The sequence below is a fragment of the Fistularia commersonii genome, chromosome 16 (assembly GCF_037954325.1).
Source record: "Fistularia commersonii isolate RoL2024-O1a breed Wild chromosome 16, RoL_Fcom_v1.0, whole genome shotgun sequence".
NCBI classification, from domain to species: Eukaryota; Metazoa; Chordata; class Actinopteri; order Syngnathiformes; family Fistulariidae; genus Fistularia; species Fistularia commersonii.
The window spans coordinates 10515197-10539863 of record NC_141299.1 but is presented as its reverse complement, the minus strand read 5'-3'; the positions used below and the strand labels follow the sequence as shown (position 1 = coordinate 10539863).

General features: G+C 37.2%; 3 protein-coding genes across 3 annotated transcripts; all 3 read right to left on the bottom strand.

Annotated features, from left to right (window-relative positions):
- Window positions 1–3331: 3331 nt before the first annotated feature.
- tax1bp3 (Tax1 (human T-cell leukemia virus type I) binding protein 3) lies at window positions 3332–9709 on the bottom strand. Its single transcript, XM_086161175.1, has 4 exons — window positions 9545–9709; window positions 6627–6746; window positions 5704–5781; window positions 3332–4973 (listed from the first exon to the last, which is right to left on the bottom strand). Exons 1-4 carry the CDS (start codon window positions 9581–9583, stop codon window positions 4785–4787), a joined length of 426 nt encoding a protein of 141 aa, XP_086017301.1. The 5' UTR covers window positions 9584–9709; the 3' UTR covers window positions 3332–4784.
- A 521-nt stretch (window positions 9710–10230) lies between these two features.
- hsh2d (hematopoietic SH2 domain containing) lies at window positions 10231–15085 on the bottom strand. Its single transcript, XM_086161173.1, has 5 exons — window positions 13176–15085; window positions 12723–12812; window positions 12449–12614; window positions 11853–12071; window positions 10231–11605 (listed from the first exon to the last, which is right to left on the bottom strand). The coding sequence occupies exons 1-5, from the start codon at window positions 13298–13300 to the stop codon at window positions 11159–11161; spliced, it is 1047 nt and encodes a 348-aa protein (XP_086017299.1). The 5' UTR covers window positions 13301–15085; the 3' UTR covers window positions 10231–11158.
- A 1450-nt stretch (window positions 15086–16535) lies between these two features.
- LOC147225887 (ras-related protein Rab-8A) lies at window positions 16536–24502 on the bottom strand. Its single transcript, XM_086161174.1, has 8 exons — window positions 24323–24502; window positions 23724–23784; window positions 21528–21588; window positions 21126–21203; window positions 20883–20972; window positions 20680–20745; window positions 19029–19079; window positions 16536–18916 (listed from the first exon to the last, which is right to left on the bottom strand). Exons 1-8 carry the CDS (start codon window positions 24444–24446, stop codon window positions 18827–18829), a joined length of 621 nt encoding a protein of 206 aa, XP_086017300.1. The 5' UTR covers window positions 24447–24502; the 3' UTR covers window positions 16536–18826.
- Window positions 24503–24667: the final 165 nt, after the last annotated feature.

Below are 24667 nucleotides of genomic sequence, written 5' to 3'. Positions count from 1 at the left end.
ATGGAGGTGATGGTATTGGGGTGAGCTGGAATGGGGTAGGTCCTTCTGACAATAAAAATCTCGTTATTCTGTGTGGATACTATTAATCTGATTGGATTTCGAACTGAATAATCAGAAAAGCAACAGAAACATCATAATCTGTGATGATTTTTGTAGTTATAAGTATTAAGTCAAGTACTTCTAGATATGGATATGTCCCATTAGGTATTATTTGCACAAGTGCTACTCACAGAGGAAAGATGGCAACTTGGCTAAATAACAGAGCAGAGTAAATGGCAAATGAGGCCTTAAAAATAGAGTCCAGATAAACAATTAGGAGTCGCAGGAAGGTCCTTTCATGGAAAAATTGCATAAGCAGAAACAACAATCAGATGATGAAAAGGAATCACAAACTCTCCTTTAGGACTTATGAAACGTTATAATAATCAAGCTAAGAATTCTACACTTCAATCTCACTATATATTGTTTTTTCCAGGAAACAAGAGATCTTTGATACATTGGTTCTGAGGCTTATACAGTGGGTAATATTCTTGAGTATTATGACATTTGTTTTTTAAAGACGATGGGACTTAAAGGAATACTTTAAACCAGCACAAAGGGATACTAGAACTTGAAGGACATTGGTGCATCTCCATGAGTGCCATTCGCAATGGAACCACATTAGTGGCGCCCCTGAGTTCTAGTCTCCCAAGGAGCTAAATTCATTTAGTGTGTGTGTGCATGTGCTTGCATGTGTGTTCCATATGATTTCAACATATATAACATATGTAATTTCCTTTTAAGTTCATATTAGTTAGAGTTGGAACCCTGGAGTTAGAATGCCTTTTGTTTTTTTTTACTTCTTTGGGACTGCTCCTGGTATGAATGCCAACCTTGTGAGGATCTTAAGTCCATGTCGGGGTGTTTTGCAAATGTTAATTTGCTAATTGTAAAAGAATAAATTATTTTCAATTAATACAAACACAAAGTCCTAATAAGCAAACCTCTTTTGCACCACTCTGACCCAACGGATGGATCAAGAGCCATGTACGAACACCTGCTTTCAAGATGGTGGAGAACAAAAGTGAAAGGAACAGACTGCATTGCCATGGAAACACACTTATGCTGCCATAACGTGGGAGGTATGGATCATGTATGATCTCTGTTGAGATGGAGGTAATTATTTACACGCCTTCAGAAAGGACAGTAATCTCTATATTGTTTTAGTAGAACACATGGCATTCTGTCAACACTTATACAATTGCAAGAGGTCCAGTAATTTTTGTTTTACTTTAGAGTTTGGAAATTGCTTAATGGGAAACCATTCGCTATAATTAAAAACAATGAAAACGTTTAGTTCTCACTGGTTATTCATAATTATAGGGACATAGTTACAAAGTGATCTAAAGTAGCCATAACATGTAAATGCTGATTGAATCATCGCAAACACTATCTCCTGTAATGACACTGGGTGGCAATTGCTCTCACTTATAGGTTTCCATTAGTCACCTAGCAACATGAAATGTGTTAATGTGGTGGTATTAATGAGAACAAACCCACGTTGCGAGGCTGAGCACTGGCTGGAATGTTTGTGCAACTACTTTATTGTCTCAAAACATTGTATAATAGTATTATAATGCCTAGGCAGGTGAAATGGAGCATGCTTCCCTCTGTTCCTAGCGCACATACGCACACACACGAGTGCAGCTGCACATGTGCGCGCACGCACAGTCAGATGTCTTTGTATCTGTACTTATTAGGACTTTGTGCTGTTATTAATTGAGAATAACTTATTTATTTAAAATTAGTAAATTAACGTTTGCAAAACACCCTACCATGGACTAAAGATCCTCACAAGGTTGGCATTCATACCAGGAGCAGTCCCAAAGAAGTCACAAAAACCAAAAGACATTCTAACTCCAGGGCGCCAACTCTAACTAACCTTAACTTGGAAGGAAATTCTATGTTCTTGGTAAACAGATTCATGTCCCAACCAAATGAACACACACACACACACACACACGCGCACACGCATGTATGTACACACACATGCACACACACAAAGACTGACAGATGCATCATCAATTATTTCTGAGACTTTACAGCTACAGTGTCCTAGACTGACCCTCGCCCATGATGTGACAGAAACAAGGTATTAATTCTTGGGCCTCAAAAAAATCAGTTTTACAAACACAGTTGGATTATTGTTTGAATAACCTCAGGCTACAAACTGTCTTTTAGAAATGAAGCGTTGATAAGAAATTTAAATCAAATGATTTTAATGTATCATAAGACATTTGTGTTTGTTATTGAAATTAAATCAAGTATATCAAAAACCTTAAAAGCATTTTCACAACAAAAGAGTAAGATACTTTCCATTGAACATTTTGACTAGCTTTTCAGTTTTTCCATTACCATTTTTATTTGGCTTAAGGGACCATTTTCTCCGGTCCTTAGTTGAAAGGCTAGTCACTGACTGCAGCTCACATATTTAAGAGATGAAAGAGGATAAGGCTCTCTGTGTCAAAATGCCTCAGTACACACAGAAAGGTCAGGGAATAGATTCTTTGCTTTGAAATGTCAGCTGATTACTTTAAAATTGGCAACATGAAGCTATTTCAAGGGCCAGTAAGATAAAAAAGCTTTCCGATGTGGAGTGAAGAGGGGTAAAAATAGGTTCCATCTATGCAAACCACAATATCAAAAAAAAGGTGAGAAGCATGTTTGTTTAAGGTTAGAATCATCGTAAAACATTCGGCAATAAAATGCAAAATAAGTTGCTTGGAAAGTCTGAAGTCAGACATATAGTGGTTGTATTTTAATAATATAAATAAGTAGTGAATAATATGTCTAACATAAAAACTACAAATAGTGTACACATGGATCATGTATTATGAGTCAGTCAGCTTAAGTAAGCCTGAGACATCATGAGTCACTGGTGAGCCCGAGGCCATGAAATTTGCAACTAAAGTCACACGACTAAAATTCATACCTAGATACATCCTAAAAATAAAATTAGTTTGTTTATAAATCATTTACTGCCTGGTCAACTTTTGAAATGAACACTTTAATTTTACTATTGAGACTGCTGTAACCAGATCATGTGAAAGACAGGCTTTAAATGGCAAAATTAGGAAAGAAAAGTCACCAGTCACCAAAAGTGCTATGTAGGGCATATTGGATGGACAAATTACATAGCACAATGGAAGAATGATTTACTAGATGATAAACACAATGTCATAATACAAATTGTTTAATGCTATTTTAATCATTCATGTGTGATATGTTCAGAACTACGGATCCAAAGTGGAGACTGATCAAAGAACAACTTCATATAAAAACAGCAAGTGAATGTACTTTGATTATTTTTTTTCTTTAATTGCTCACATGAATAATGAATCAGAAACAAAACGGTCCAGCACTGAGATCTGGAACATATTTTGAAAATGGCCCTGGACTTATGACTGGTTTTATCTCAGATTAAAATGAGTGTTTGCATGGAATATAAGCAATGCCTGCTATTTAAATTATGAGATCTGTGCCATATAGAAAATAGCAAAAACAGGATAAATAGTGTAAAAAAGAGGCATAAGTTTAAAATTCAGTCAAAACACATTTGCAGGTAATAAAAATGGTGTATGGTATAAATCCTAATGCCAAGACCTGAGTACATTGCATCACTATGGAAACAATAGTGGAAAATTGTTGAAGTACAGCTAACCGATTAAGAGATCCTTAGCTTTACCTTTGGTTTTGATACTATAACAAAAATGCGACTGAACAGGGGTGGTCCTGGGCAGGGATGAACCCACCCTGTGGATGCCAGGTAATGATTATCTTCTTTTACCCCTTTCGTACCCTGCATGGGCTCTTGCTCAGGTCCACACATATACAATATAAACAACTCGGATGCAAACCCAACACATTTTCAGGTTGTCAAATTAGTAGAGCTACTCCAAGCCACCTTGACATTAACAACCATCCCAATAGGAATTCTACCTTGTGAGCTGTTCAAAAGAAAAAAAAAAAACAAGGAAAAAAACAAAACATACAAAGCATGCAACACTCGCAGTAGAAATCGGTATTAGAAAATGAAAAAAATGACAATAATAATAGTTATTTTAACTCTCAACTATACATTTAATCAGTCAACAATAGCAGAATAAGAATGGTGTTTTATAAATTGTAAAATCTAGTGAGACTTCTTTGTGATGACACAGCATGCAGGGCAGCATTTAGTGTTCAGTCTGCTAACCACTGAGAAAGTCATATAGTCAATATTATCATAAGTGATAATATTGCAAATAGTCCATAATTTGGTTCACCCTCGATAGCACCGATCTATATTCACCTCACTAAACTCCAATATAGGGTGGAATTACTTTCTTCTTAAAGAGGGGAAAAACACACTATAAAATGATTGAATATCCACATTTTATACCGATTGTGATAATATCATTGTTATGTAGTGATCTCAGGTACCTGAATTTGAGAAATTATCAATTAATTCAGATTTACAGCAAATGGATGAGAGAGAGTGCTCCATTTATCAGCTAGTGTCCTCCAACTTATTGCCTAAACTTGCTACTCCCATTTGTTGTATGTACCACAAACACATAAGCCCAGCACTTGAGTGTAATTGCAGGGGCATCGGCAAAAACACTTTAATTACTCAAGGACAGGGCAAAAGATATAAGAAATGACTTGTAAAGGCTCAAACAACCAAATGTCACCTACTCCCTTGGTCTTCTGATAGGTTGCATGATTTAAGATTTTGGAAATCACAGTGCATGTTTAGTCCACGGTTAATTCAGCATGCTGTGGCTCTCAGAAGCAGGGCAATACTTCGGGTTTGGGTAACTGCCCATGGAGTGTTTGACTGCATCTTCCAATGCCTTTCTGGTTACCAGTAGTCGCACCACATCCTCTTTTTTCTTTGTCAGCCTTTTCCGAGCCTGGTCATGAGTCACCATGGTCATATCCCAACCGTTCACCTAGCAGAAAGAATAAATAGAATAAAAAGCTGCAGACTTGCTCTTTGTTCCATTGATGAAGCTGTGGGGCAGGCAACTAGGGGTTACACGTTGGGAAGTAGTCGGAGTCCTTGCATGACTCAATGCCCCATGATCACATTACGGTAAAAACTCCAATCTTGGGAAAAGGCTGAAGGATCAACTTGTTCCTACAGACTGCCATTTAATGGCATTTACAAACCCAGAAGTTTCAAAATCCACCACAAGAGCAATTGCATACACATTCAAATACATTTTTTGGATGTATTGGTTGTATGATGATGTCTTGAAGTAATTTAACATAAATTATATTGTAATAAGAAAAGGCTTAATCTTCTGTAGTTACATTTCAAATACGGGAATTAAAATATTGAGGTAAAGTTATGCTAAGAGCTACAGAGTTATAAAAGCTTTTTTGGTGAATTTTGGATCAAATATCCTTTTTCAACAATATGTTGGTCAACAATTCTCAACACTCCTGGTGTTGTAGGGGTCTAAGTGCTCATGTTTGTTTCATACTTGTTTATATGGACATTAGTGATTTTGCCTTTTTAGCCAAAAAGAAAATTGATAGGGCTGTCTCACAAATGAGCAAGGACAAGGTTTTTTACAATTAGTTTGGTACAAGTGCTGCTTGAGAGGCTAGAATGCCCTCTTTCCAATAGTGGTCATTTAGTGCCATCTTCTGGACAAATGATTTGACACTACATACCTGCATGATTTTGTCTCCCATCATCAAACCTGCCAAGTCAGCTGGCCCTTTGGGTGTAATCCTGGTCACATAAATGCCCTTGGGAAAAACACAAACACAATGGAAATTAAACAGGACTGTTTTGTTAGCTGCACATGCTCAAAACTATCACTTACAAAGACTACCACACCACAAAACTGAATGGAAGTAGAACAGTTTAACATTTGATGTTTAACTGTTGGGTTGAAGAAGAATGAAAGGTAAAAAAGTAGCAACACTAACGGCTTGGCAGAACCAAAACATGTTTGAAGCATGAATTGTAAAAGAAGTTCCGATTTTCAATCTATGGTTGGAAGACCAATGACTATAGGACATAGCAGATTCATCAATAACAGCACAATTGACAGTTAAAAATGGATCAGAGACCTTCAGTTCTCTCCAGGATAAAGATCAATTTTAGAACAACGCCTACACAAAAATACAAAGTGCCCAATACAATTTATACTACATAGTTTTATATTCTCAATGTGATGTGTTGAAAGTAGATAGCAGTGACGATACTGATGATAGTAGTGATGTGTAAACAGTCAGCATTCATTTCTCAGCATGTCTGAATCCTACTCCCATCTGAGGAAGCAAATAACATTCTTATTCATGTTATCCAAGTTTCAACAGGATGTGTCCTGCACTATTATGTAACTTGTCCTCTATGTTGGAGAAACTGAGAGCATCCTGTTTGTTTGAGAGAGATGATATAAAGTGGCCGTTTGCATGTATTCAGTAAAATGTAACACCTGATGAAACATTTTCTGCCTACTTTCACTGGAAGTATCTGTCGTTGGTACATGTTGCTGACGTTTAAGTAATAATATCCAACTTCCCTGAATGTTCCATTTACTTTATACAAATGAAGGCCAAGAGGAGGAAATTGTCATACAACTCACTTTGTCAGTCTTGTCCTCGGAAAAGGGGTTCTGACCAGGGTCCTGGTCTATCCCTCCCCCGATGCTGAAGCCAAGGATGAGATGATCTCTCTCTCGCAACTTCTTGATCTCAATTCTTTGCTGTTTGACAAATATAATAAATGAATGTATATGGACTTACTGTATCTTTTGAGTGGCAGAGGACGGTATTTAAAACAAGACATCAGAGCATTTTGTAAATATGTAATTAGTCAGACAAATTTCTTGTTAAAATCTCCACTTTTTATAACAATTAAAAAATTGCATGATACTCTCTCTTCCCTAAAAATGTTTTTTTTGTTGGTAAATTACAGAGATTTTAAGACTAACATCACTGCAAATCAGATAATCTTTAGTGATGAAATTGTAACATATGTAGTCAATAAAGTGATCTCTTAAGTTTGTGAACAATAATTACAAATAAAGTTCCCTTTTTAAAATCACACAATGACATTCATAATTAGCTAGTTTTGTTGTATGCCATAGGTGGATATGTTCAGTGTTTAATAGGTAAAACATTAAATACAACCAAACTCGACATGAGAAATCATACAAATGTAATAAGATAAGGCCGTTAAAAATATAAAAGCTCTGACCATGCTCTGTAGGATCTCTGCAAAGCCCCTTTCGATTTAGAAGATAAACAATTTAAGTAAAATGCACACACAAGTGCACAAAATAAAAAAAAAAAATCACACGCTACTTGAAAGAATTAATTATAAAGGTCCACCCCCCAAAAAATCCCTTCAGATTCCACTGTGAGGAAACCCTCACAATTAAAATTATTAATCAAAATTAATGTACATAATAGCAGAAAAACTATTTCCATGCCAGAACAGACATGATGACAGAACACTTGTGCTCATCACCAGCAGCTGAAGGCTCCATTACTAAACAGATGGAGGACTATCTGTCTGTGGGGCATTTGCGACAATCGTCAGCACAATGCCTGCCTGTGTTTGCAATGACAAATATCCATCTGTATGCCGCATTCAATGATGTCTGGAAAGTTGCTCAAGTCTTTCAATAAGAACATATAGTACGGGAACCATCAGTCAAACACTGGCTGATTTACCTGAAGGGTATCTCTTTCGCAATATTGAAGTGAAACATGGTGAGCTACAAATAAAACATTCGCATTTCTACATATGGACAGGAAGGCTGTAAACTTTTATCTCTGGTACCAAAAAACGCCAGTGAGGTCTGTATTACAGGAAGGGTGAAAGATCTAAAAAGGTCATTACGTAACAGACAAACTATTGTACATTTGTACAACTTCAAGTAAACATATTGTAGCAAGTAGTGGCTGCACAATCACTGTAATTGCCAGTGCTCTGAAAAACTGCTGTTCTTTTATGTTCTTGTAAAAGTCATGACTTGAGTAGTAGTGTCTGTGAATCATGGGACAGAGCTGCGTCAGTGTTGATTTACATGCAAAATTCAACATCTGTTAGAAATGTTATCACTTAATAGTTGACCGATTACAATGACGTACGTTACGATTCAAATTCTACTTTACTCTTATTATTTGATCAGGGAGGAGAAAGAAAGGTATCTGACACTTATGCTCTTCGTGATTGTAAGCATTGGCAGAGATCATGAATTCACTGCTGGAAAGAGTACTTATTTTCATTTATTATTTCAGAATCAGAAATTCTTCATTTGATCATACAGGAGATTAAGTTGTTTATTTCAAATTTGACCTGCAATAAGTAAAGAAAATATTGTTTGAGAGGATGATCAGCCTAACGTACAGAATATTAGATCTGACAGTTCACAGACCGGCTGCTTCACTTGTCAATACATTCTCGATCCTTACTCAGTTTGACTGTGGTGCAAAAAAGAAGGGTCTCTGCAATCTGTGTTCTAGAGAAGTCACTGCGCCTCCAACTAAATGAGAAGACACAGATGCAAGTTTGTATAACTTGGGGGGTAGTAGCACTTCCAACTGGTAGTGCTGCTGGCTGTGAAAAATTAATTCTGCGGATGTGAATATGTTGATGCACCTTTGGAACAGGATGCATTACAACAGTGTGTTTTGACGAATGATTCATCCTATCACCATCGAAAACAGACGGGGCATGTTTTTAGTCACTTGTAACGGATTCTTTACCAGGATAACTGCATGAGAACTGCATAAAAAAATGATTTGACAATTCTTTGCCTAAGAATAACTGCTATAAATCTAAAATTGTGTGTTATCAGAAGGAAATGTTGGTTTTCTCCACACAAGTAAATGAAAAAGAAAAAAAAAAGTCTAGTCATTTCATTTTAATTACAGAACCCTCTGGAACTATAAGTAAGTATTAATATTAGTGAAGTGTATCTGGAAACCATATAATCTACAAGTAATCAAGACTACTTGTATCGACTCTGCGGTTTCTACAGCAGCAAAAAATAACTTTGAAAAGGATTCAAAGAATCCAGTCGTACCATTTGTTCTCAAGAGATTCGTCTGTCACCAGAAGAATGAAGTTAGTGCTTAAAAGATAATGTAGTGGAAAGTTCCAACAGCCTGCAGATTCGGGCTTTGAAACAAGGACTCCCAAAAGGCAGCGACGCCCATTCACGTTTTCCGACACAACCACCGTTTTTTGCTTTTCTTTATTCGTAGAAGTCACTTTTAAAACAATAGGCGCCTTTTTTTAATCCTGAAAAAGATTCTCCCGAGACCTCTTGTTCTAATTCGACGACTTATTCCACAATAACCCCTGGTAGGTTTACAGTAACCGCTAACCGTTTAAAGCTTAAACAAACAAGTCTCCGTTCTAAAGCAGCTAAGTTGGGAACAAACTACAAGAGAGTTGGTTAACTAACGGTGTTTTTTGTTTTTTGGAGTTTTGTTTCTCGTTTTTCGACGGGCAATTTAGCCGGGTTACAAATAGCAGACTTAAACTTACCACTACAGCAGTTACCGGCTGTCCTGGGACGAAAGACATGGCGAAGTTCAAATATTACAACTCGAAGGACTGCGTCGTTAACGTTAATGAAAAATTGCGTTTAGAAGTGAGACAACTTCCGACATGCCCTAAATGTCTGGGCGATGATCCCGGTCTACCGTTCCCATCGGCCTGGGTGTGGCCTGATGAGGCAAGTCAGCCCAATGCATGCCGGTTCTTGTAGGCGTTACACATTGTTTGGAGAAAGGACGACTCCACACCCCGTTTTACTCCTTTTTGAGGGGATTATTCTTCTTTTTTAACAGAAGGAAAACACCGCTTTTGCAACTACATTGGCCGGCGCTTTTAGCCATCTTTCTCAAGTGTAAACTTATTTGAATTCCTCTTGACCCACTAGAGGGCAGCTGGAGAGCCTTTTGTTTTTTGCCTACAGCTCTATCAGGTTTAGTGGGGCGTGTGTGTGTGTGTGTGTGTGTGTGTGTGTGTGTGTGTGTGTGTGTGTGTGTGTGTGTTTGTGTGTGTGTGTGTGTGTGTGCGACAATTCTCTATACGTGGGTGAAATAGGACATCTGAACTACATATTATAATACCTGTATCTTAATATTGCAGAAGTGAACAATTTTGCCTTGCCAACCTGACGGGATTTACCAACGGTCTCAAATGTAGAATACATAACTGATTTTTATTACAAATGTTTTATGAATTAGGGACTTTTTTCCTCCACAAACTCAATCATAAAAAGCTCTTTCAATCCCATTTTCCCACGTTTTATTCAAGGACCAAATCCAATTGCTATTGCAATTGATTTGATTGTGGTATTTCATAAATGAGTGGAATAACCATCATACTTCTGCACCATGAGCCACCCCCTTGTGTCCTGTGTATGTCATACTCGGTAATGACAGACCGAATGAAAATTGAATAAACTCCTGGAGATGCTAGTTTTACTTTTATGGTCGCTTTCAAAAAGGTGCAAAGATCAATGCTCAGTTCAGGATTTGTTTGTTTTTGAGGCCAAAATGAAGTACAACTTTGTAATTTTAACATAGACAAGGATTCCTATATGACAGAGTTCTTTGTTGCCCTAAAATGAGTGTCCAGATCATCACCAAAGCTGTATCCAAACAAAAATCCGGGCAAGAGGTAAAACGTGGGGTTGTAGACAGGAAAACACAAGGGGGACTGTGATAAAAGACACGCAGAAATAAATCATGTATTGTACAGACATCCAGCATGCTTGACGCAAAAGTTATTGTGTTTTGTCAGTGAGCTCATGAATTCAATTCATTCAGCAGACAGGAACATGAGTAATGTGCTGTGAAACGCATGCCATCATATGTTTTTGCTGTGAAAAGGTTAATCGGTTCATGGAAAGGTTTGACCAACATGTGCAGTTTATTTCATTACAGCAATTTAGCCAAGAACTGATCTACATCTAATGGTTCATACTGGTTCACGCTCGCAGTATCTGCCGTTAATCCAGTCATTTTGGATGCAGTCTTGAGATTTAGCTACCCTACATTCCACTTTGTGCCATGTTTGTTCTGTATCTATGGTGTCGGATATGTATATAAACGACACTCGGCAACAAGTCATTTTTTTTTGTTATGGGCCTTAGTAGCCCGGTGCAAACGGAGGAGGGTTAGAATACTCCTCTGGTGGCCTTACAGGAGCTTCTCTGATGCAGTCGACAGAAAATGATGAATCAAAATAAGTCAGTTCCCCTGGAATTTCCTGGTACTCATTTTCAATCACTTTCTCCATCCTATTATTAACCTCCATATTCAACTCCGCATGGCGTAACTCACTTCTCTTCTTTTGAAATTTCTTTTCGAGGTTGTTTGTGTCAATGCCCAATGACTTTTCCCCCTGCTTCCTTTCTTGCAGGCTGGTGTCTCCATTAAAGAAGTCATAGGCAGCACAGGGACTTATAGGAGCAGAGGCTGTTCTAAGGCAGGTCTGGTTCAACGTTGGTGAGGATTCCATGCACCATGCAGGGACTTCAGGAGGCTTGCCAGGTGGAGGATAATCCACGTATCTCTTTCTGGTCTTCGGCACAGGCTTTCGATAGCAAAAACACAAAATGCATAAGAACAGGGTTTATTTGGATACATCAGAGCTTTTCAGATAAATACTTTAGGGACAGGAAATATTTTTCCTGTTTTGGTGAGCAAGACATGACAATGACAGTCTGCCTTTTTATAAATACTTAATTTTAGATGTGCATGATGTGGACAGAAATAGGTAATACTTGGAAGTATTGCAACAGTGAGAAAATCAAATACAAAGTCAGTCAGATCATTTTTACCATGGCTTGACGTTGGGAGGCAATTGATGAAACTTGTCCTTTGGAACAGAGACTGAGACTCTTGAGTTGGCTGTTCTGAGGCAGAACCGTATGTGAGTACTGCGCAGGCAGAGCATTATCCTGTGAAACTGGCAGACTCCAAGGAGGTTGCAGGAAGGTAGGATTCAAACATCTTTGGGGAAACTGTAGTTCTGCATAATGGGACTTGTCAGATGAGGCCTGTGGTAAGATCATAGTGAGAGACAGGCAAACAGAACAGCTTGTAGCAATGTCCTTCGATTATGATATGCAGTTGTCATGCAAATGATCATGACTTTAGATTTCAAATGCGACTCAGTTTAGTTTTAGATGCATGCGCTTTAAAGTTTGTTCATCTCTGGCAATATTACTATTCCTAAACACTACTATTAAAACTGTGTTGATTCAAAAAACAAATCAATTTTTCTACTTTTACTATTTACTATTCTCAAGACGTGGCTGATAAATATTTAGCATCGATTTCTTTTCCCTTTTTTTTGTTCACTTCTGCACTGGACCTAAGTTATTCTAAATGCAAATGTTGTTTTTGACACTTTTTATAAGTTACATTTATTCACCTGTCCACATGCGACAGTGAGCACCTCCCTGAAAGGCATTATAGGAGTTCTGCGGTGAAAGTCAACAAGGTCCTGAAGACTCTTGTAACGCATCTTCTCCCCCGAAATAGCATAAGAGCCGTCCACCAGCATGTCAACCATGAAATGTCTGCAGCGGTCTGCAGCACTAAGATATACAGATGTGTAAATTAACTGTCCAACAGGAAGACTTGGCAGATTAGCAGCAATTGGATTTATTCAGGTCAGGATATTTTTTCTTAGTGCATCTACTCACCGATATGAGAGAGTATAGCCAAACCTGCTCTCACTGATTCTGATGAGGAAGTAGCCTGGTGGTTTGGACATCAGCACTTCCTCTGCAGATCTGCAAGAACAGTGGACATTCCCAAATAGTCATGGACAAAAAGCACCTTTCGGATCTCCAGTTTAATCTTTACATGGCAATTTCAGGTGGTTCTCTCATGTGTGAACTGAGACATTATGCTTGAGAATGCATGCATGAAATGCATGAAATTAATGATGCAATTCTTTTTAATTTAACAAAAGATAAATTATATAATTCAAATATCATATTTGCTTAATTTGTTCCAATTTCTATGTTTACTGTGATCCATTTTTGATGACTGGCCTGGAAATTCACTTCTGCTGAACACACTATTGTTAGGAAAATGCTCTGAAACAAGTGCACACAGCAGCATTGTTATCAAGAGAGTGCGTGTGGACTTACTTCCTGGAAATGCTCCCATTAAACCATTCTGGGACTATTTCATTTCTGATCTCAGATGAGGGCTGGGATCCAGTAAACCAAGTGGAATCATGCTGTTTTTGGGGTGACTGATACCACTCCATCATCCCGGTTCAGTCGGTTGAGGACTTTGGAGCATTACAGAACCATGAGTTTACTTTCCATGCATACTTTATTGTAAGTGAACCCTGAAATGCATGTTTTTACAATTTACTTGCAACAGATCAAAACACAGTCATTACACCAGATATGATGAATTCAAATCACAGAGCAATACATTTTGGAATATGTATGGAACTCATTTTTCATTTTATTTGGTTACGTGTTCGATAAAATGGAATGCAACCGTATTCTTCAATTCAAATTTGCTTCCCTAATGCTCTTGTCAATTCACTGTAGTAAATCGGTACACAATTTTGAATAAAACTGGCAACGTATTCCCACATTTATCAATACACATTTCGATGTATTACACTTTAGCCTCTGACATTTCAAGTTACCATAAAAACAAGGCAACTTACCTCCCGTAGGCTGTATGATACAATGTCACAGTACAACCTAACTCCCTAAATGCCACCCTTCAGGGGTGGAGTCAAAACTCCAGAGAACACTCTCAGTGACATAAAGTGTCCAATGCCACTACAAGCAAATTACGAATAGCTGTGTAAAATGAGTTGTTTAAATCAAACTTGAAACATTAATGTTCAAATTGTTGGACTTTCTTTTCTAATATACACAGGACAGAAAGTCCTGCATACTTGTGAAGAAGGTGTTTGGAAAGTTTTCTTTCCAAGTGATGATTGTTTTTGACAACATCAGTACAAATATTCTGCTACGCCTATTGGATCACCTTGATGAACCTCAGAGCAGATGTTTTATTATGTGGGGCTGTGAGCAAATTTATTATGGTGATTCTCATTTGAACAACAGTGTCTGGACATCTGCATACAGTGGCTTGTCATTCAGGGAGGAGTGTGGTCTTATAATAACTCACTTGTGAGCCTGCTGCTGAGCATTTGCATAGTACAGTCAAGAGATAAAGAGGTAACACAGAGCAGATTAATTTGCAACAATAAAGTTCAGTCACTAGAGGAGTAAACCTTACCCACTTGCTTGCAATTTTAATTGTAAGGCAAAATAAGTAATGAACCAAACACTGTGAGAAATACATATTTAATGGTAAGATAATGAAATCAGATGCATGTTAGATTGGCTTTTGTGACTGCTATAAATGTGAAGAGTACAAACCACAAATAATCATAGTTGGGCAAATTCCAAATAGAGTTCTACTTCAGGTAATGGTTCGACTTCAGTCTGAACAATCATAATTCATGCCCCTTTTTTGAGTCATGATATTTGTAGGTACACACACGTAGTCATTTGGTTTATGTAAATATGGATGTCTGTCCAAAAGGTCATCAGGGAAGTGAGAATGAAGTCCATGCCAGGATAAACAGAGTTAATGGGCTGTGAATAGGTCATATTTTATACATGAACCATAATGTGAATGGCAAAAAAGACCAGGAGATAAGAACTGAGGATGGTTGAATGTGGGATAGATCAAGTTTCAGGTTTTAAAATACATTGAGTTTTGTGACATTTTTCACTTTTACTAGAGTTGCTGATCCTTTGATCAAAAAGCAACTAAAATGATGAAGCTGCAACACATTTACATTGTACAGTACAATCACTTAACAATAATGCTTTTTACACTTGTCGCCTTTACTAAAAAGGCTCCTATCATTGTTGTTTGGGTGATGTTATTATACTTTATGTAACTGAACATGTCATCAGACATGTATATTTTCATATTAAGGTAGAAAACAGGCAGCTTAGCTGGAACTTCAGTCCATGTCTGTGTGTGAATTATTTCCTTTTCAGACAATTTTTTTTTTTTTTTTTTTTTTTCCTTTCTGATAAAAAGGAGTGATTGTGATAATTAACAGCTGTAAGACCAGGTTTACAGCATAGGTAGCATTGTGAAAATGAAGGTCTTTACATGCAAAATAAAAAAACAGAACAAGGAAGAAGCGCCCCACTCCTGGGAATCCACCACTCAGTGACAGATGACTGCAAGATCTGGATAGTCTGCATTGCCAATTAACCTGTTTTACATCTTTTGTTTACTAGATCTGACAGATACTGTCCAAAACATTGTCATCTTCTAGAAATCATCAGATACTCTCAGTATCTAAAGCTCACAGTGGTTGAGCATAAAGATTTGCATGCCAATTGTTAGATTTCATAGCAGTTGGATGCAGTTGTCACCATCAAGTTCTCAATCTTGTCTGCTAACAAAATTGCTGTTTGTGCAGTGAGGAGCAATCTTTTACAGGAGAATCAGTTGAATAGTAGGAATCGAACATGCAGCCAAATCAATTATGGCTGAAGTAGAGTAGAATGTAAAGTGTTGTCCCTTAAATAGCTCATTTGGCTTAAACTGCTTAAATGTCAATCTCAGTACTTAAAGATTTTAATCCAGAAATTAAATTGTTTTTAAGGAAATAGAAGAGCGGTTATTTTTTTCCTGTTTCTTCGGGAGCTGAAAAGTGCAGATATTTTTCAGGATGAAAAAAACAAAACAAAAACACCACCAAAAAATTATCTGATCACACTGAAAATGGCGGGACAATAAGTAAGCTGGTTTGATGTATAAATAGCCAATAAGAGATTGAAAGTTCAGATATTTCAGATTTTTCTGTTATACACACCTTGTAGAGTGAAAGTCTCAAAAAGGGCAGAGCTCGGAAAGGAAATAATGAATATAAAAGCCAACATTTCAAAAATGCTTCTGAATGAAAGTTTGATGACATGCAGACTCCAATGTGAGGCGGATCTGATAAATTCAAACCCTTTTCTAACATCTTTTTGTTTTGGTTTTGTAGGGGTGGGGATTGCATTTTCATTGCCAGTTATTTGAGACACGACAAATAGCTTTTTAATCATCCCAATTTAGATGCGCATTATTTTAAAATCATTTTGGAGTTTTTACAAAGTGGCCCATCATAATTCGGTCAATAAATTAAACCAGGTGGGAGAACGCTAATATCATCACCTTCTTAAAATAATTGCCTACATTTTTTTTTTGTCTACATCAACTCCTTTTACAACATATGGCTCAGTACGTTGTTTTAATGTACTGAGCTTTTCTAAATAACATACTTTTCTAAATAACCTGAAAAATTACTTTTTTAAAAAGCCGACGATATGTTCCAGCTCCACTTGCACATCGGAGGTACAAGCAAGAGCTACCTCCCTCAAACTGGCTTACAAATGTAAGACTCCAGAGGAATTCCCAATGATGAATACTGAAAACATGGTACACTGACTTAGCAAGTTCTTAAGAATCCCATTTTTAATAAATCATCCAAAGTACACATATCTACAAAAGGTGTAGATCAATATTTATGAAACTACAGTACAATCATTGTAGAATGTATTTACAATTGCTGAATTATTTCACTTTTTCCTCATGAAATACATTTGCGGTCAGCAATTAATCTGAATTTAATTACAGAATGCACAAGACATTCAACTTCTGAATTGCCAGATTTGAAATTGAAAAAGTATACCTTTTTTTTCCTAATCATAAGAAAAAAAAGTTCTTTGCAAGCAAATTTAAGCCAGGTTTTAAGACTAACAGCATACAATTTTTATCAATTTGGTTTAACATTTGAAGTAAATTCCCCAATTAGGCATATTTAACTTAACTGGTAACAATTGTCTAAATCCACAGGATAAGATCCATTCAGGTACAGATTCAATTTTTAACCAGCACTGATAAATTATTTTCTTTGACTGTAAAACAGCTGAAATGATGTTCATCCTGCAAGTAACTTCCTATCTTTATATTAAATCAGCTTGGGGCAATTGCAAATAATGTAGAATAACAGCAGAAAATAAACAGCGAATATACTTTGCACATGTCTAATGTCAATAAAGCCTTTCAAGTCAAATGTGCAAAGCTTTTTGAGCTTTGCTACGCACCCAGAATGCATAGTTATTTGTCCGTGATATTGGACCAAAACACAGGGAAGAAAGAAAGAAAGAAGGGGAGGGGATAAGAGATTGGTTGAAACACAGGCTATAGGGTTTTAGGAAGCAACAATAGCGATGCAAATGTTGGAAATTTTTAAATTTTAATAAACTGGAATCTTTGTAAAAGGGAAAACAAACCCTCCTCATTCCCATAACACTAATGTAAAGGAAAAGGTTTCAGTGCTCAAGTGATTTTAGGAAGCCCAGAACAGGGTGCATAACTAACATGTGAATGAATGTTTATACTTTGAGTTAAGACTTGCAACAAACAGTCAAAATATGTTAAGAACTGGTCAGATTTTTTCCCAACAGAAGAACAGAGCAAAAGTGCATAATCAACTACAACATAAAAGGGCACTTTGTCATTTTGGTGCTAAGCTTTGTTTTTTTTCCACATATACTGCTTGAGCACAGCACCTGTCAAAGGCCCAGAAAACAGTTGTGTATATGTTCCCCCATTGGAACTCTCAACTGGAAGGAGTATAATAAATACATAAAATTATGATTTTATTGTTTCGATCCCCCTGAAGTGCTGCTATGGGACTGTTATGGCCTGCAGATGTTAAAAGTTTGGAGATGCTCATCCATTATATACCTCACACTGACCACATCCATTTTTGTCAAGAGATTACTTTGTAATAACCTAACTAGCTGTTCAAAGCATCTAAAAAAGATCTTGGTGCCCTTAATATAAACATACTTTGTCATAGCCTTCCTGCCATCATGTTATTTGATAGACAGATTCTGGGCTCAAATTACATTAGATTGCACATGTATGTGTTCACATGAGGAATGGAATGCCTCAGGAAACGAAAGACAAAAAAAGTGGACTAAGGATATTGCTTGCGCGCACGCACGCACGCACGCACACACACACGCACCAAACACACACACACATACACACAAGCACTGATATGGTGATAAAGATGACATGGCAGGGCCATTCTTATAGTATTTACATGTTGTTTTTTCATTATATGGGTAAATGAATTCTAGGCCACCCATTCAGTACATGCCTGTAGCACAAAACTCGCAAACGAAACAAAAAAACTACTCAGCTTGGATTGTACTTTCATTATCTAGAGGATAGGATGCATTCTTCAAACACTGTATATAAAAAGTTAACAAGTTAATTTTCTGCTTATTCTGAAGAGAGTTTTGGACAATTATAGTGTGGGACCAAAATGCATTGACAGTCTGACAGGCAATGACTTACAAATATAAAAGACTATGGCAGTACAATTTTGTTCATTTTTAGTGTCTCACAAGGAGGGTGTTTTTAAAAGCTAAAAACTGTATAGTAAATATGTCGAACCAAGTTGATGTTTTGGTCGGAGGACCCCACTGCAAATGGAATTACATTACGCACGGTATGAAACAGTAGCTACCATAGTTAAATTTACAGGTGTCAGGGGAAGACTGGTAGATGAAGCAAGTGAAGAAAATATTTCTTTTTGTTCCTACAACAAATAAGCACATGATCAGTTGAGGAGGAAGACAAGTGAAGAATTTGAAAAAGATCAGAGATGCTCTGTCCAGTTCTGTCCAGTGGGGGACATAGTTAAGGCGATGGTGGATGCCAACACACAGACTCCTCACAGGAGTGTGCAGCGGAAAAAACTGCTCTTCTTCGGCTGTTCCGTAATTTTTACTCCTTGACTGCTGCCCTGTGGATTGTTGCCCTCCTAAAATACAGCAATTACAAAGTAAGGCCACCACAAAAATAGTTCTCCATTGCAGTTTAGTAGTGGATATTATATTGTAAAAAGGGAAACTTCAACATTTCTATTTACTTACAAGTTTCTTGTCCATTTTTGCTTTGATGTCTCTGGCAAGGGTTAAGAAGGCCTGTACACAAAAGCATGTTGTCAAGTTAATGCACATCAACAGACAGGGTAGAACTCTTGCTTTTATGAGGGGTTTGAATTAAATTCCCTAGAGTTTGTGAATTTTTTTGTGAATCAATAGACACAACTAAAAGGACACATTTTTTGATTCAGATAAACAGTCTAATTGTTTGATCAGTGTATAGAACAGAATATTTCTTTAATCATCCCACACTGGGGAAATTTCAATTTCACACACAGCAGGAAGTGGATCGTGCAGTAGAGGTAGATAATACTGTGGAGAAGTGAATTATGTAAATAAAGAAAATCTTAAAATTTACAATAGAATAAAAAAAGATATAAAGATAAAGAATATAAACAATATGTAATTAGTATCAGCCTATACTGCACCTACTATACTATAAACAGTATGTTGAATACGGTGAGTGTAAAGGCAGAAACAGCTAGTATCTATATGATGAAGTGACTAAGGTTAGATCAGAGTCAGAAAAGCTTTTATTGTAATTGCAGGACACAGTGTGATTGGAATTCTATTCCTTTAGTTGTAGCTGTAGATGGAGGCAAAAGATTCCCTGTGGCAACCCCTGTAGGGAACGGTCAAAAGAGAAAGAAGGAGAATGGGAACATCTAGTATACAAACTTCTCTCCAAGAGAAATTTGGGGAAAAACAAGATTTTTTTTCGACTAATCAGTGACATTTCAACAAGCCCTTGTTAAATATAAAAAGGAGGATAATAATGGAACCAGAGAATGAAAGTGTAAATGATGATGAGAAATCTCAATCAAGCAAATTGGGCAGAAGAACCACACCTGCACGCACGCGCGCGCGTGCACACGCACGCACGCACACACACACACACAACATTTTTCTGATCGACTGAACCATTTGATTACTGTAAAATAAATTAAATAAAATCAATATATAATAATAAATTCAAATTGATCAGCAACATGATGAAATTAGGATTAATGGCTACAATGAGCACGTTTTGCAGTGCACAACGAAGCAGGGTTTGAAGCTTGGCTCACAGTAAACACACCGGTCTTTCCTCGTCGCCAACTGTAGGCACAGTGAAGCCAAGCGTTACATTCGCTTCCTCATATTTCCTTGCCTTAGCTTTCGGGTTACTTTCATTTGTCTCACTATCTCCGTCTCTCACCGCCTTTCTTATCATCCCTATTAAATATTTTTCCATGTGTCTCAACGGGTTGTTCAATGCACTTCATCTCCTGCTCTGTGCTGTGTGTGCGTATGCACTGCTCAGAGCAAAAAAACAAAACAAAAACAACAACAAAAAAAAACCCTACACCATAGAGCTAATACTCTGCAAACACTGAGAGCACTACTGCCACCTACTGTGGATGTGCAATTACACTTTATTCTAGAACAGCAAAAATACTCGTTCCCCTGGCGTCACACGTGCCCCCCCGGTATTGCACTGCACCCCACTATTTGAGAAGCAATGATGAAAAGGATCACATCTTGCCCCAAAGTCCTTCCATAGACATAATACCTATGTTGAGAGGATTTTAAATTGTTATTTGATGCTTCTGACAAGGATTATCAAAACAATGAATAATTGAAAAAATTGGGAACTTACATTCTCCACGTTAATGTTTGCTTTTGCACTTGTCTCCATAAACTTGATACCATACTCGAGTGCCAGCTAACAGCAGGGAAAAACACAATATTGTGAGTTTTTACAATCTTATAGGACAAATGAGTTCTCCAGAGGGATTACCCTGGGATAACTTTGTGGAGATTTTCACCTTTTCCCCAAAATTCAATACTTCAGAAGATTACCTTCTCTCCCCTTTCTTTTGACACCTGTCGTTTGTCATTGACATCACATTTGTTCCCCAGAACCATCCTCTCAACATCTGCTGAGGCATGCTGCAGAAAGAAGATGGTCATTGGAAAAAGAAAACTAATCAGTGATACAAGGATTTTTCCGTACATTTCCAATCCTTTTCCAAAATAACAAATGCCATTGATCATTTGTAGTTGCATCCATACAATATACAAAATGGGAGGAGCACATTTTACCTCTTCTATATTTCGTATCCAGTTCTTGATGTTGTCAAAGGACTTCTCGTTGGTAATGTCATAAACTAACATGATGCCCTAGAATGTTCAGAGAGGACAAAAAGAAAAAAAAAGAAATAATACTAGAGATATTTCTTAGTATACTGAAAGCCTACATGGAAATTCAGCTTTTAATGTGCTTTTTCACAGAATTAAGTGATTAAGGTAAAATGATTGCATATAATACAAAAGCGACCATGATCAAATCATGTTCCAGAATTAAAAAATACAAAAACAGATATCCAGTTTGGATTAAATTAAATGAACGGGTGTTGAGTAAACAAGAATTGGCATCCTGCAGTTTGAACGCAAATATCTACAACACTATCCTGTGTTATTTGTAGAGCTTAGACAGTAACCTACCATTGCTCCTCTATAGTAGGCTGTTGTGATGGTCCTGAATCTCTCCTGTCCAGCTGTATCCCTGCATAGAAACAACAGCTTAAAAAGATAAACCAAAGCCAGAGCTCAACATTCATATTCCAAAATTGATATTTTGGGCTACATATCATTGAAAAACATGTATAAATATAAAAAAAGATGCTTCCATTGTGAGGTAAAGAAATGCTATTTTACAAGCAGGTGAAGTTAATTTAATTGACTTGGATGTTATGCTTTCACTTATACCATTGTAAGACAAATCTATCTAGCGAATTACAGACCCACAGAGCATAGGCAAATAGCAAACGCTTTTGTGAAAAAAGAGGGGGGCTGCAATTAAAGTTGTCTATAGCCCAACTTGGTCTCAGATTGTCACAAAACTTCATACTGACTAATGACTGAGATGCAACCAAGCCCCTTAATCCTAAATATGACAAACCCATTTGAATGTGGATAGCTTAGCGATATAAGTATATGCATAGGACAAAGAGCAAAATAGCAGAATACTGGTCAGTGGCTCTGAGGTAGTTTCAAAAGACCATGGGATAACAACTCTTCCACCACATGAAAGCCCTGAGGGATGAAATATTTGATTAAAGAAACCAAATGTGTAGTTTAGGAGATGGAAAGAGGGGAGAGAAGAATAAAGATGACACTTCAAAAGGCACTCCAAAAATATACCCCTATTGGTTTACAACTGCAACCAGCAACTTTGAAAATTTGTTAGGATTTGTAAGATGTAACAAAAGAACTCAGTTGTGAACAAGTCTTCAATTCTTAACAGTGCCTCAAAGATAAAACTGAATCTTGAAATGTCCACGTTGAAAGTACAGATACTTCAGGTTTGTAGTGCTAGAATAGACCTTGGTCATGACTAAGCAAGCTGTTTCCCCATAATTCTGCTTCTTGTGGTACTAATAATCTTCAGAAGCTGCCTGTTGCAAATTACGTAAACAAAGCCCAAACTAACCCAGTCAAATACAGTATTTTTTGTATTTGCAAATGATGCATTTTTAATTAAGCAATTACTTCAGTATTAAGGCAATGCAATCATTATTTCAACTTTGACTCTACCATGCGATTCAGTATTTGAAAAATTGAAACCAAAACAAGCGTTACAAAACTGAAACCTCCGAAGCCTTAATGTTGTCTTCTACGTGGCAGATGGAGACAGGTTGTAATACCAAGGGTGGTAAAAACCAAGACTCCAGAAAGCAACCATCCCTTCATATTTTTCAGCTGAATTTAAATTTCATTATCAAAAAGACAGCTGGAACCAAAAAGTATTACTGTAGAAGTTAGAAGAAAGATAGGAGAAAGACATCACAATAGCTTGCTATCAATATTGGAAAATATTTGAAGTATTTACAGAATTTGAGAATAATCCTTACTTGGGAGTGTGCATGTGTGTGCGTGCGCTAGTGTGTGTGTGTGTGTCTCAGAGGCCATCTTCAAATAAGATTTGATCCTAATATCACAACATGTCTGTGTTTCAAAAAATGTCATAATAAAGTTAGGATTGTATTGTCATGACGACACTACCTTCAAAAACGTGATAAAATTTTAAGTCATCTCAAGAAAGTGAAAAGGAATATTTATGAAGAGGGAACTTTAGAGATGAAGACCTCAAGAACCAAACTGAAAAAGAGAAGATGACATGAAACATCATCAAAGAGAGAAACTAAGTTGAGTTCCCACGGTAAGATTCTACAACACTAGATACTATTGAGTTTCTTCATTATTTTATCACTCTGACTTATTGCAGAAGCACATCAGTTTCAAAACTCATCCAATTACCTAACAACAGACATTTATGATTCATTTTCAATTAATGAAATCAAATGATTTATTAATTAGATTTTTCTTATATTTAGATAGCTAATGTCTGTGCCAAACATTAATTCTGTATATCCCCCCTAAAATACTTTTTTATGAACTAATCACCTAACATGGTTAAAAACCCAATAAACTGTTTGCATTTAAATGAAGCACTGTTTGACAAACACTTGACGGACATATTGTTTCCAGTTATCACTGAAGCTACAACGTTTGGGGGTATTCTTTAGTTAAAAAAGAAAAAGTTTGTCCACAGCCACCAGTACAGCTTCTCATAAAACACTTGTACAATTTCCCTGTTTAAGCCATGTTAGAAAATGGGACTTTGTGGTGCTTTCTTACCATATTTGTAGTTTGATCTTCTTCCCATCTAGCTCTATTGTTCTGATCTTAAAGTCAATACCTGGAGGAAAAGTGAAGCATAATAGTCGATCAATAAAATCATGACAAATGATTTATCTGAAGACAACATTCTGATTACCCTATTCACAAATATTCTAAAAGATGACATTGGGGGTATACGACAGTAATACAGCTTATCTAGCGGCGCCTTGTGTGACATTATCGATGAGTGCGAAGTGCAGATTGTAATGCTAAATAATGAAACTGCCAACACAGCTAGCCAGCTAGCTCGTGGCCACTTGCTAGCTCAGACAGCTACCGTCAGTAAAAGGATCGTTTTAAATCATGTCATAACTTGGGGTTAATACATATCATAATTGTTCATTTGGAGGGTCTCGCTCCATCACTATTGATTGAAATATCATTTGTTAAGTTAAGGAAAGCACTCCGTAGCATGCCGGCTAGTATGCTTCCTGGCTAGGTCCTACGAGATGAGCGCTAGCTAAAAAAGTTAGCAACGATATAGCATGACGGGATGGGCTGCTCCTGTACCACTTGTCGACACAGACAATACCGGTAAAATCAACAGCTTCCCCTACCTATGGTGGAGATAAATGTTGAGTTGAAAGCGTCTTCTGAAAATCTGAACAACACGCATGTCTTCCCGACACCTGAATCGCCGATTAAAAGTAGTTTAAACAAGTAATCGTAAGTCTTCGCCATGTTATTAGCTAGCTTACTACTGCGGATATCCCGCCCGCCCGTTGCGAAGACAAAGACGTCACTGCTTGTCAGTGGCCTTTTGGTCCAATTCAGTGTCACTCTTCTCTGTCGTCGTGGCTCCGGAAATCCCTCTACGTCTGTTGAATGCGTGGTTTCCGAAATTACAAAAAAATTGATCCCTCTTGAAAAATAACTTGATAAACATCGAACGATCAGCATTG